General features: G+C 58.0%; 1 protein-coding gene across 4 annotated transcripts; it reads right to left on the bottom strand.

The window, feature by feature from the left end:
- Positions 1-229: 229 nt before the first annotated feature.
- On the bottom strand, positions 230-12,021 carry SYTL1 (synaptotagmin like 1). Of its 4 annotated transcripts, none has more exons than XM_025379394.1 (15): positions 11,863-12,021; positions 8,494-8,722; positions 6,457-6,605; positions 6,149-6,221; positions 6,017-6,062; positions 4,705-4,777; positions 4,359-4,459; positions 4,092-4,205; positions 3,724-3,884; positions 3,371-3,467; positions 2,923-3,081; positions 2,541-2,619; positions 2,331-2,430; positions 667-872; positions 230-449 (listed from the first exon to the last, which is right to left on the bottom strand). In XM_025379394.1, exons 2-15 carry the CDS (start codon positions 8,682-8,684, stop codon positions 310-312), a joined length of 1,689 nt encoding a protein of 562 aa, XP_025235179.1. In that variant the 5' UTR covers positions 8,685-8,722; positions 11,863-12,021; the 3' UTR covers positions 230-309. The 4 variants fall into 4 exon arrangements, with proteins under 4 accessions (XP_025235179.1, XP_025235186.1, XP_025235161.1 ...); XM_025379401.1 differs by having other exon boundaries at positions 4,705-4,741; XM_025379376.1 differs by lacking the exon at positions 11,863-12,021 and having other exon boundaries at positions 8,494-9,247.
- Between the last annotated feature and the right edge of the window lie 586 nt (positions 12,022-12,607).

Below are 12,607 nucleotides of genomic sequence, written 5' to 3'. Positions count from 1 at the left end.
ATGTGGTCTTGTTATGTTGCTCAGACTGGTCTTGAACTCTTGGGCTCAAGTGATGCTTCTGCCTCAGCCTCCCAAAGCATTGGGATTACAGGTGTGAAACACTGTGCCTGGCTTCTCTGAAGTCTTTGTGGCGGAGTCTAAAGTTCCTTAATCTGGCCCCTCTTACTTCCCTGGCTCTTTCCTGCAATCACTTTTCTTCCTCCCTGCCCCAGCAGACACCAGCCTTTTATTGCCCTTAGAGCAGACTTTATTGACTTTAGCCAAGGGCAGAGCCTGAGATGGGGGTCCAGAGAGAGAGGCTTGGTCGGGCTACGTCCTGGGGGCCAGGTTGGTTCTGAGGGGTAGAAGGCCATCCACCCACTCGCACGGCTGCTCCAGGAGGGCCTGCCACAGCCGCTTCTCCTCTGGTGTGGAATCCATCCAGGGCACCTGCAGCCCATAGCTGCTGCCTGGATGTGGGTGGGCAGGGGTTGAGGGCATGATCACATTGGACACCTTGGGGCCCCCAAACACATAATCTGCCTGGTCCCAGATTATGCACTGTCCCCCATTACCACCCTCAGTTCTCAGTAGATATCAAAGCTCAGGAAAGGACAGAGAGGTATCCAGGGCCACACGCTGAGCCCCCATCTCCCAGGGCCTGTCTCAGGGAGCTACCCTACTTACCAGTGCCCAGGCTGAGGCGTGTGCCCCCCAGCTGGCGGCTGGCCAGGGCCCCATGGTCCCAAAGGGAGAGCTCCGCACAAGCCTGGCGCAGGTCGGCAGGCCCAAAGCCATCGTACACCATGGTGTGGTTGAACACAGGTCTGAGGCTGCGTCGCACAACCCTTGTACGCTGGCGGCTCGCCCGGCTGTCATCAGGCAGTACGAAGCTGTGCGGGAGGTGGCCTGGCATCAGGTGACCACCCCTCACACTCCCTAGAGTCATCCAGTCACCATGTCCCACTCATTCTCCCTCACATATGTCCATGTCCCCTGGCTCCTGCGTGCCTGACCTCAGACCCTCACTGCCCTGGGACCTTTGCAGCAGCCTCCTCTCAGGTCTCCTGGCTTTAAAAGTTACAATTCCTGGCTGGGCACAGTGGCTCACACCTATAATCCCAGCACTTTGGGAGGCTGAGGTGGGTGGATCACCTGAGGTCAGAAGTTCGAGACCAGCCTGGTCAACATGGTGAAACCCCATCTCTACTAAAAACACAAAAATTAGCTGGGTACGGTGGCGTGCACCTGTAATCCCACCTACTCGGGAGGCTGAGGCAGGAGAATCGCTTGAGCCCAGGAAACTGAGGCTGCAGTGAGCTGAGATCGTGCCACTGCACTCCAGCCTAGGCAACAGAGCGAGACTGCGTCTTTAAAAAAATAATACTAAAGAAAAAATTACAACTCCTATTCACAGGGCTGCAGAGCGATGCCTCTGAAATGCAATTCTGCTACTCTCGCTGGCTCAGTGACTTTCATTATCTCCCTGTTGCTCCACCACCACCCCTCCTCAAGCAGTTTCCAAGGTTTTTCTTTCTTTCTTCCTTTCTTGTTTTTTGAGACAGAGTCTCGCTCTGTTTTGCCCAGGCTGGGGTGCAGTGGCATGGTCTTGGCTTACTGCAGCCTTCCAGGTTCCAGTGATTCTCTCGCCTCAGTCTCTCAAGTAGCTGGGATTACAGGTGCCTGCCACCACGCCTGGCTAATTTTTTGTACTTTTAGTAGAGATGGGGTGTCACCATGTTGGTCAGGCTGTTCTAGAAATCCTGACCTCAAGTGATCCACCTGCCTCAGCCTCTCAGAGTGCTGGGATTACAGGCGTGAGCCACCATGCCTGGCCTGTTTCCAAGGTTTTCAAAGCCTGGGAACCCCCTCTTCAAAATACAGTGTTGCTCAGAAGTACAATACCTGAAAGAAAGAACGCCTCTGGCTGCATCAGGGTGGACACCCAGAAGTGATCTGCCCACAGCCATTTCACTCTCTAAGGGTGGGGGCAGCACCTGGAGGCACCCCTAGAAGTCCCCTGGAAGCTTACTTTGAAGACCACTGAACTATAAGTTCCAGGCCAAGCCCCACAGCCTGACCTCTCAGGTTCTCTGTGGAAGGACCCCTGCAGCCCTCAGCCTCAGCTTTTCAACAAGTCCTACAGGCGGCAGTCACACTGAAATGCAGCTCCTCAAAGGTGTCCTCAACTTTCCTGACTCCAGGCCTTTGCTCAAACCATCCCCTTCACCCCTGCTCAGTGGTGAAAGCCATGGCTGCGTGATCAAGGGTTGATTAGTAGGGGTTTGTGGAGGTTGGGCACTCCACTGCAGTCAAAAGAAAGGGAAGCCCCGAGGGCCAGCACTCCTCACCATTGTACATAAGTGTCCGGGGATCCTGCCCGCAGTGGCAGGAGGTCCCGAGCCTCCTTCACCCAGAAGTGCAGCTCCCCGCTCGGGGGCAGTCCAGCGCCTGCGGAGAGGCTTGGCTCAGGCCCGCAAGTCCACCACCCCTAAACCCAGGGACAGGAGTCTCCCGCTTTTTAGGGCGTGTCCAGCTTGGCCTCTCCGGCTATCACTCACCCTCGGAGCCGGCGGGGATGTACTTGAGGGACAGGGCGAGTAGCCCGCGGCTCGGAAGGTCGTCGGGAGAGAGTGGGACCTGCGAGAGGCGGGCTTGTCGTGGAGCAGGGGCTAATGGAAAGGGGTCTCAGGAGGGTGGGGTCTGCAGACCCGGATGGGGTGCGGTTAGCAGAAACGGCGGGGCCTGCAGGGCGGAACCTAGGGGTCCCAGTGCCCTCATGGAAGGGGCCTTGGCAGGCCGGCTTCACCTGGGGCCATGAGGTTAAGAGGTTGAGGGGAGGCTCTGTCGAAGGAGGGGTCTGAGAGGGCTGCGGGAGAGCCTGGTGGGGTAAATGCAGGAGACCCGAGCTGCAGGTCTCCCCACGCGGCCTGGCTGCCTCACCCGGGGCTGCAGGGGGAGCCAGGTGGGCTCAGAGCCCCAGTCCCACGTGTCCAAGGGCACTTCAGCTTCACCCAGAAAGATGTTGCGACCCAGGCTTTCGCGGTGCCACACGGACAGGCTCAGCACGCGGCCCTGCAGCTCGGCCTGCGGGACGGAGTACTGGGGACAGGAGGTGCACTTTAGCGGAGCACTGCTGGTGGCCCGCGTAGATGCTGCGCGAGTTGGCTGGGGCGGGTCCTACTGCGTTCCTACCGTGAAGGAATTCTGGGGAGCCCCGAAGGGCATTAATGGGGGCCTGGACTATCACCACGCCTACCACAAGGCTGACACACTGGAGAACGAGTTAATAGCCCCCCCGCCGATCCTCCAGGCTGCCCTTGCCACCTCGCCCCGCAGGAAGGGGCGTCCTGTTCATTAACGGGGAACCGCATCGTGGTCCCAGCCTCACCCGGAGAGTCTCGTTGAAAACCGGATTCAGATTCCGTTTCTTCACTGCCGTCTTGCGCTTGCTCTGCTTATCCGGGAGGAGGTAGCTTTTGACGTAGCTGGGAAGGTGAGAACCCGAGGTGAGGAGGGGCCCTCCCAGAGTCTTCTCCCCTGCCTGTGGGCTCCCCCAGCCACCACCCTGAACACATGCCAGGCCTCGTGCTAAGCGCTTTACAGGGATTTTCTCAATCCCACGCCTCCCAATAACGCTGTTGTTCCCATTTTGAACATGAGAACGAGGAGGCCGGCCGAGACCCTGTGAATGGTGGGCTGGGCTGTGACAGCCGCGCCCCGCTTGGCCGACCGGGCACTCACGGGTCTGAGCGGCGGCGTCGGGCGGCGGCCAGGCCCTGGCACTGGATCACGTGCACGCGCAGCTCGGAGGCACCCGGCTCGTAGTGCAGCGCGAAGTGCACGGAGCCGCGGACCTGCACCGCCTCCGCCTCGCCGGACAGGCTCATCTGGCTGCCGCTCAGCTGCGGACGGGATTGGGTGGGAGTCAGGGCCGCTCGCAGGGCTCACGTCGGGGCCGGGGGCAGCGCGGAGGCTTCAGACCGGAGTTATGAGTGGTAGGCCAGGGGGCTGCAGCGTTGGGTCCCGCGGCGAGGGAGGGGCAGGCAGGGGCTACGCGTCGGAACGTGTCCACCTCCCCGGCCGCCCGGGTCCCCTCCCTCCCGCCTCACCGTGGAGGAGTTAAGGCTGGACACGGAGGAGCTGCTACTGAGCATGCGGTCGAGTGAGGGGTCCGGCCCCGGGGCCTCCTCCCCGTTCTCCAGGATCTGGGACTCGGCCTTGGTCTGCAGAGGGGGCAAGTGACGGGGCGCCCCTTCTTTCCCCGCCCCTGCCCCGAGCGCCCTGGGTCGCGGGCGGCTCGCAGCCCTGGGCGGGAGCGCTCCCCGCCCGGAATCCGCTCCGGATCTTGAGAGCAGCCGCGGGCCACTCCCGCCTACCTGGGCTTGCGGGGGCCGCGGCTCCTGCCCTCCCCTCGACGCGGGCTCCAGCTCCGGGTCCGCCTTCTCGGCACAGACCAGCAGGTCTCCTTGGCCAGGGTCTGGGGTGGGGCATGAGACGCTAAGCGAGCCCTCTCCTGCCCGCCCCTGAACGAATTTGGAGGAACTGGTTTACAACCCCAGCGAGCTGCAGATTCAGGCCCCGGTGCTGCCCTGGGATCGTCCCCACCTCCGAGGCAGGGTGGGAGTGGGGGTGAGGAGGGTGAACGCAGGTGGTTGGGACCCTTTAGAGCTGCCTCTGGCCCCTGAAACCTCTCTGTGCTCCCCAACAGGCGCTCCCACTCACCTTCCTGGGCCTGGGACGCCTCCTCAGGATCTGAACCCTTTAGCGGGACAGAAGGCGATGGGAAATCAGGTTCCTGAAGGAAGGAAGGGATAGAGGTCACAGTGTGGGGGCTGGTGAAGGAGTCAAAGGTCATATTGGGGTCAGAGGTCACAGACTCCAGCCAGCTACCCCAGTTTCAGGTTTAGGGCAGCCCACGGGGCAGGGCTGGCAGCAAGCTGCAGGAGCGGTGGGACCCGGGCTTCACAGCCCACCCCGCAGGGCTTCTGCCGCCTGACTCCCTGCTCCCATTGGTGAGAGCATTGGTACCTGAGTCCTGCACCTCTGCCAGGCCAGGCCAGTCCCAGTCCCTCCACACTCCTTTTTTTTTTTTTTTTTTTTAATTGAGAGGGAGTTTCACTCTTGTTGCTCAGCCTGAAGTGCAATGCTGCGATCTTGGCTCACCGCAACCTCCACCTCCCAGGTTCAAGCGATTCTCCTGCTTCAGCCTCCTGAGTAGCTGGGATTGCAGGTTATGCACCACCATGCACGGCTAATTTTGTATTTTTAGTAGAGACGGGGTTTCTCCATGTTGGTCAGGCTGGTCTCGAGCTCCCGACCTCAGGTGATCCACCCGTCTCAGCCTCCCCTACAGACGTGAGCCACTGTGCCCGGCCTTTTTTTGAGACGGAATCTCTCTTTGTCACCCAGGCTGGAGTGCAGTGGCTGGATCTCAGCTCACTGCAAGCTCCGCCTCCTGGGTTTACGCCATTCTCCTGCCTCAGCCTCCAAAGTAGCTGGGTCTACAGGCGCCCGCCACCTCGCCCGGCTAGTTTTTTGTATTTTTTGGTAGAGACGGGGTTTCACCGTGTTAGCCAGGATGGTCCCGATCTCCTGACCTTGTGATCCGCCCGTCTCAGCCTCCCAAAGTGCTGGGATTACAGGCTTGAGCCACTGCACCCGGCCCTTTTTTTTTTTAATTTTATTTTTTATAGAGATGGGGGGCATTTTGCTATGTTGCCCAGGCTGGTCTTGAACTCCTCAGCTCAAGCGATCCTCCTGCATCAGCCTCCCAAAATGCTGGGATTACAGGCATGAGCCACTGCGCCTGGCCCCACTTCACCCCTTAATAGCCAGATTCAGAAGTTCCCTTAGAGGCTGGATCCATACCACTGTTCACCACTGTTCCACCCAGGAGATGATGAGGTACAGACACGGGAAGGGACATGTCCAGGGTCTCCCCATTCCCAGGCTGGGGCTCTTTTCCCCCCTGCCCCCCCCACATTCCACCTTCCCTCCAGGGACACTACTGACTTGCTGGTTCATTCACTCTTACCTCAGTCTCCCTGAGCCTCTCCTGAGGGGCCTCATCAATGGTGAGCCTAGGAGTAGGGAGAGGACGCTCTCAGAGGGAGGGACCCTGGTTACTGGTGGGCACTATCTCCCTCTTCCCGAGACCCCTCCTCACCTGGGTTCTGGCCCTTCTTCCTTCTCTTTCACAGCAGCCTCAGCCTCCCCATCGCTGCCTGGAGCCTGGTCTCCTGGGCGCAGGTGAGAAGTTCTGTGAGCCCCCATGCTCAGGAAGCCTGGCTGTGACTCGAGAGAGGCCCTGGGAGATGCCCACCTGCCCCACGCCCACAGAGGGGCATTGCCCACTCAAAGACACACAGTACCAAGGGCAGTCAGGACTGGAGCCCCGGTGGTCCTCTCTCCCTGTCCACATACAGACAGCACCCTGGACGGCACATGGCTTGCCCTGCCCCGAAGATCTCTCACCCCTGGCGCTCTTCTTCCTGCGCATAGAGGCTCGGACAAGGTCAGAGCCGAAGTGGGCATTGTGGTGCCGCTGGGAGCGTGCTTCCTGGAACCAGTCCCCTGTCAGGATCTTCAGCTGCCCAGGGTCTGCCAGTGAGGCCCGGAGCTTGCTGGAGGAAGGGGGAGGGTGTGGCTGTCATGACTCACTCAAGCAACATTCTACCACCCACATGGTACCAGGCTTGGGACCAGGGGCCAGGGACCCAACAGCAAATCAGACTTGATCTGTGCTGTGGAGGAGCTCGGGCTGCTGGGGAGACCGAGTCCAGAAGAGACAAGTACACTATAGTGAACCGGATGATGTGATAGAAATAAGAAGAGCCAGCTCTGCCTGGGAGAATCCGGGAGGGTTTCCCAGAGGAGGTGACATTTGAATTGCCTTTATTTATTTATTTACTTAATTATTTTGAGATGGGGTCTCCCCTCTATGCCCAGGCTGGAGTGCTGTGGCGCAATCTCAGCTCACTGCAACTTTCACCTCCCAGGCTCAAGTGATCCTCCCACTTCAGCCTCCCGAGTAGCTAGGACTACAGGCGCGTGCCACCTTGCTCAGCTAATTTTTTGTATTTTGTTTTGTAGAGACAGGGCTTTTCAATGTTGCCCAGGCTAGTCTCTAACTCCTGGACTCAAGCGATCCATCTGCCTCAGCCTCCCAAAATGTTGTAAACCACTGTGCCCAGTCTTGAATTTCTTCTTAAAAGACAAATTGGAATTCTCCAGGTAGAGAAGGATAATAGTTATTACACTTTTTATTTTATTATTATTATTTCTTTCTCTGTTGCCCTGGCTGGAGTGCAGTGGCATGATCATGGCTCATTGCAGCCTGACCTCCTGGGTTCAAGCAATCCTCTCACCTCAGCTGCCTAAATAGCTGGGACTACAGGCACATACCACCACGCCAGGCTAATTTTTTTATATTTTGTAGAAATAGGGTCTCACTGTGTTGTCCAGGCTGGTCTTGAATTCCTGGGCTCAAGCAATCCTCCCGTCTCAGCCTCTCAAAGTGCTGGGATTACAGGAGTCGCCACTATCCCTGGCCAATTCCTCTTAAATCAGTGAAGTAGGACTCCTTAGCCCCATTTTATAGACAAGGAGCGTGGTGCTCAAGGAGGTCAGGTGAGTTGCCAAGGCTACAAATCTAGGAAGTATCTGTCCCCAAACATTGCTTGTAACACCCATGCTCTTCTACCACCGTGCTCTTCCAGTACCAGCATAGGCATAGAAGTGAAGTGTGGGTTCAGGGACTGGGGAGCACCTGAGTGGCTGGAGGGGTCACTTTGTGTCTGTGTGTTGGGTGGGGGTTATGGTGGAAGAGGAGATGGTGGGGGCTGGCAAGGACCGACCAGGGAGGCCCAGTGGACCATGCCTAGGAGCTTGTCCTTGACACTGGGGAGCCAGGAGAAGTTTCAGCGGGGACATTAAGGACAGGTCTGGCCAGGCACGGTGGCTCACATCTGTAATCCCAGCACTTTGGGAGGCCGAGGCGGATGGATCATCTGAGGTCAGGGGTTTGAGACCAGCCTGGCCAACATGGTGAAACCTCATCTCTACTGAAAATACAAAAAATTAGCTGGGCGTGGTGGCATGTACTTATAATCCCAGCTACTTGGGAGACTGTGGCAGGAGAATTGCTTGAACCCAGAGGGGCGGAGGTTGCAGTGAGCCAAGATTGTGCCACTTCACTCCAGCCTGGGCGAAAAAATGAAACTCTGTCTCAAAAAAAAAATAAAAATTAAAATTAAAAAAGGACAGATCTGGGGAGCATCAGCTGCAGGAGGTGGGCCCAAGAGGCAAGCCTGGAGGCAGACAGGCTGGCGAGAAAGCTGGCGCAGTCACCCCTGGAAAAGTGATGAGCTGTGAGCGGGCCAAGGCCAGAGGAGACTAAAGGGCGAAACCAAGAACCACGCAGACATCTGACGGCAGTGGTGTCAGTAGGGAGCAGGGTGGGGGCCACTCAAGCCTCTCAATGCTCCCTGGCCAGGGTCTGCCCTGCCTTACCTGACCCGCCCTTCCTCCAGCTGGCGCAGGCGGGCATCTCGCTGGAGGACACCAGCAATGGCCTCCTGCTCCTCCTCTGTCAGGAAGCTGAGGTCCAATAGTCCTTCAGTCTCAGGCTTTGGCCCATGCGCCATGGGGAGGGAGGGCAGAGCCCAAAGCCCCTCTTGAGATGGGTGGCCCCTCTGGGGCATCAGCTGGGGCTGTGCCCCAGCTGGGCACACGTAGCTTCCTGGGGGCAGACCAAGGGTCAGGTCAAGCCCTGCACAAATGCTTGGCACATCCTGGAACCAACAGCCCTTTTCTCCCCAAACACTTGGCCAGGTATGGGTAGGGTGCCACCCCAGGACGGCTGAGCTCAAGGTGGGGTGCCAGGCACTCATGCACACATGCATACACTGGCCCTTGAACGCACTCAGGGACACAGTGGAAGACGCAAGAGACACACATGCACACACCCTGAGGTAGGGCCACACAGAACTGCAGCGATGGAACACACAGACACACGTGCACACGCGGATCCACATAGGCACAGATATGGCCGCACATGCACATAGACACCTGCATAAAGACAGGCGCATGTACAGCTGTTCCCCCAGAAAGGGCCCTCTACAGACACAGACCCGGACCCGTGCCCACGAGAGACATGCACACACATTCTTTTTTTTTTTTTTTTTTGAGAAGGAGCTTTGCTCTTTTGCCCAGGCTGGAGTACAGTGGCGCGATCTCATCTCACTGCAACCTCCACCCAACGGGTTCAAACAATTCTGCCTCAGCCTCCTGAGTAGCTGGGATTATAGGCACACACCATCACGCCCAGCTAATTTTTGTATTTTTAGTAGAGACGGGGTTTGACCATGTTGACCAGGCTGGCCTGGAACTCCTGATCTCGTGATCCGCCCGCCTCGGCCTCCCAAGGTGCTGGGATTACAGATGTGAGCCACCACGCCCAGCCCTACACATGTTCTTAAATCTGCACACAGTGGCCAGGCGTGGTAGCTCACACCTGTAATCCCAACACTTTGGGAGGCCAAAGTGGGCCGATCACCTGAGGTCAGGAGTTTGAGACCAGCCTGGCCAACATGGTGAAACCCCATCTCTACTAAAAATACAAAAATTATGGCCGGGTACAGTGGTTCACCCCTGTAATCCCAGCACTTTGGGAGGCCGAGGCGGGCGGATCACCTGAGGTCAGGAGTTTGAGATCAGCCTGACCAACATGGACAAACCCCATCTCTACTAAAAATATAAAATTAGCTGGGCGTGGTGGTGCATACCTGTAATCCCAGCTACTCGGGAAGCTGAGGTGGGAGAATTGCTTGAACCTGGGTGGCAGAGGTTACGGTGAGCCAAGATCACACCATTGCACTCTAGCCTGGGCAAAAAGAGCGAAACTCCGTCTCCAAAAAAGAAAAAAAAAAAAAAGAAAAGAAAAATTAGCTGGGCTTGGTGGCACATGCCTGTAATTCCAGCTACTTGGGAAGCTGAGGCAGGAGAATCTCTTGAACCCGAGAGGTGGAGGTTGCAGTGAGCTGCAATGGCACCACTGCACTCCAGCCTGGGCAACAGAGTGAGACTCTGTCTCAAAACAAAAACAAGCAAAAAAACCTGCACACAGCATATGCACACCAACAGGGATGGGCCCACCCGGATGGGTTCACCTAGACAAGAACAAGTCTGGGGACAAATGTGTCCCTCAGTAAAGATGTACATAAAAATCACACAGACTCTGGCACACACACATTGTCCAGCTATCTGAGTTGTGAGCTCCTTGGAGGCAGGGAGAGGGAGTGACCCTCAAAGCCAGTACTTTGCACACAACAGATGGTTGGTAAAATTTTGATTAATTAAATGCAGAAATATACCTGCACATACATGGGAATGCACACATACAACCACCCACCTAGACAGACACACACGCATACACACACACACGCACGCGCACACACACACGTGCGTGCACATACACACATGCGCGCACACACACACACGCTCACTCCCCTGGGCCAGGAACCTCACAGCCTGGGTCCCCTCCCGCCACCCTTCACCTCCACCCTGCCCTGGCCCACTTGGCCTTCCTGTCTGAGGCAACCTCCTCCTCAGCCCACACCCCCAACTTCCTCCCCTGAGGTAACTGCCGCACACACTCCCACCGAGGCCTCCAACCCAGGGATGCCCCCGCTGCCAGCCCTGCCCTCTTGCCTGGAGCCACCGGGCCCCTCTGTTCTGGCCACACGGTTCTCCCAAGACCAGGGTGGGGTCCCGGCAGTGGAGGCCTAAGCTGGCACAGCAGCCCATGCTCAGGTACCACAGTGACTCCGGAAAGAAAACATTTGCCCAGCGCTGAGGGGCATGTAGACGTGGCAAGGGGCCCATGACTTGGTCAGGGCTGTGTCCTGAGCCCACTGGGCGGCCTCTCCTCTCTTCCCCGCCCCTTCCATGCCAGGGCTCCAGGTGGGGCCGGGACCGGTGGAGGCAGCTTGGCAGGCAGGTCCTGGCTTGTGTCCACCGCCTGCTATGTTCTGTCCCCTCCCAGCTGAGTCAGTGGCCGAGTCCCAGCGATCCCTCCTGACACCCTCAGGAGCTGAAGGCCTCGGCATGGCTGCACGGTGTGCATTCGCTCTGTGGATACCTGTGTGCTCCACAACAGCAGTTTCCCTGAACTTCTATGGCCAAGGTGTGGGTCTTGCAAACGCACAGTTCGGGCTCCCCCGTGGATTGGGGTGTGAACCCATGTCCCTTTCTGTGCCCTGGTCCGAGTCTGGTGGGCATGTCTGCGTAGCGTGGGTCTGTGAGCTGTGTAGTTGCTATGTGAGTGTGTCTTTGTGTCCTGCTGCAGTGTGATGCTGCATGGTGACTATATTGTCTGTGCGGTGTGTTCAGTGACGTTCTAGGTGACAGTGCCATGTGGGGTGTGTGCAGTATGCATTGTGCGTTTCCTCCTGTCCCGTACGTGTGACTGGGCTGTGTGCTGTGGGGTGTCCCCTGGTGCCTTGGGGGCCACCAGGTATGTGTGTCTGAGTGTGGATGGAGGTGGGAGAGGACATTTGGCAGAACTGAGCCTATTTCTGTCCTGCAGGCCTGCCTGAGCTGGGCCATGGGCATTAGCCCAGCCTCCTCAGCAGTTCCCCTCCCTGAAGTCCCCTCTCCTACCAGAGGCAGAATCAAGTGTTTGGTCTTCCCTGCTGTTTTGACACTGTGGGACAGACCCATTGGTCAAGAGGAGGGTCTGTCCATCTGTCCGGCTGTTCCAGTTCCAGACATGCGCCCACCTCCCCCAACCCCAAGGTGCTGGAGGGTGCTCAGGATACCAGGTGGCAGTGCCTGCGTCTCTGGACCCTGGCAGGGAACCCTGGCACCTACATGTGTTACCTGTAGGGGTCCAGTATGGGAGGACACCTTCGCAGGTGACTCCAGCTCCCCTGGCAGCCGAGTTTCAGGGACTGGGAGAAGAGCCGTGAGGGAAGAAGGCTGACTCAACAGGCAGCCCAGCCAGCAGCTGCCCCACACTGAGGAGGAGGAAACACCTCGGCAGGGCCTGATGCAAAACCGGGCCTGGACTCCCAGCGCCCCGGGGTGCGCCCCCGCAGCTGACTGGAGAGGCCGGGCTTGGCCCCAGCTCCCCAGTTAGACCACCCTGCGCAGAGTCCCTGCTCTGCCACTGGGTGTGCGACCTTAAGCAGGTCTCTTCCATTTCTTCTGATGCAAACTGTGGGTAGCAGTGTGCAAGGGGCCTATTCTAAGGGAAGTGAAAGTGCCCGGTGTGAGCTGGCAGAGTCGGGGTGAGGTGTCCCCACTCCAGCATAGTCCAATGTCCATGACCATTTCAGCAGCTGCTGCCCTCTGTATCCACATGCACCTCTGGGACATGCTGGCCACAGCAGAGCAGCCCTCTCTGTCCCCTCTGCTGTCCTGGGCCCCATCTGTTTGAGGAGGCCTGAAATCTTCCAGTGCCAAGGTGAGGGTCCCACACTGGCACCCTGAACACCCCTGAGCCCCTCTGAGCACCCCATTCTACACCCAGCTTCTGCCCACCCTGAGATTAGAAGGTTTAGGCCCTAGATTACATTGGCTTCAGGACCCTGAACCTCCTGGGTTGTCTTGGGCACAAGAGGCC

Source organism: Theropithecus gelada, chromosome 1 (genome assembly GCF_003255815.1).
Source record: "Theropithecus gelada isolate Dixy chromosome 1, Tgel_1.0, whole genome shotgun sequence".
Classification (NCBI taxonomy): Eukaryota; Metazoa; Chordata; class Mammalia; order Primates; family Cercopithecidae; genus Theropithecus; species Theropithecus gelada.
The sequence above is the reverse complement of the archived record's forward strand: the minus strand, read 5'-3'. Positions and strand labels throughout refer to the sequence as shown.

What these genes read in the sequence shown, in the direction of transcription:
- SYTL1 (XM_025379376.1), bottom strand. Translation starts at nt 9,221, where the DNA reads ATGAGATCGCGCCACTGTACTCCAGCCTGGGCAAAAGAGCAAAGCTCC. An exon ending in CGACGCCGCCGCTCAGACCC is followed by an intron (nt 3,468 to 3,723) that starts GTGAGTGCCCGG and finishes TCACCTTCCCAG; the next exon opens with CTACGTCAAAAGCTACCTCC. An exon ending in CATCCCCGCCGGCTCCGAGG is followed by an intron (nt 2,431 to 2,540) that starts GTGAGTGATAGC and finishes GCCTCTCCGCAG; the next exon opens with GCGCTGGACTGCCCCCGAGC.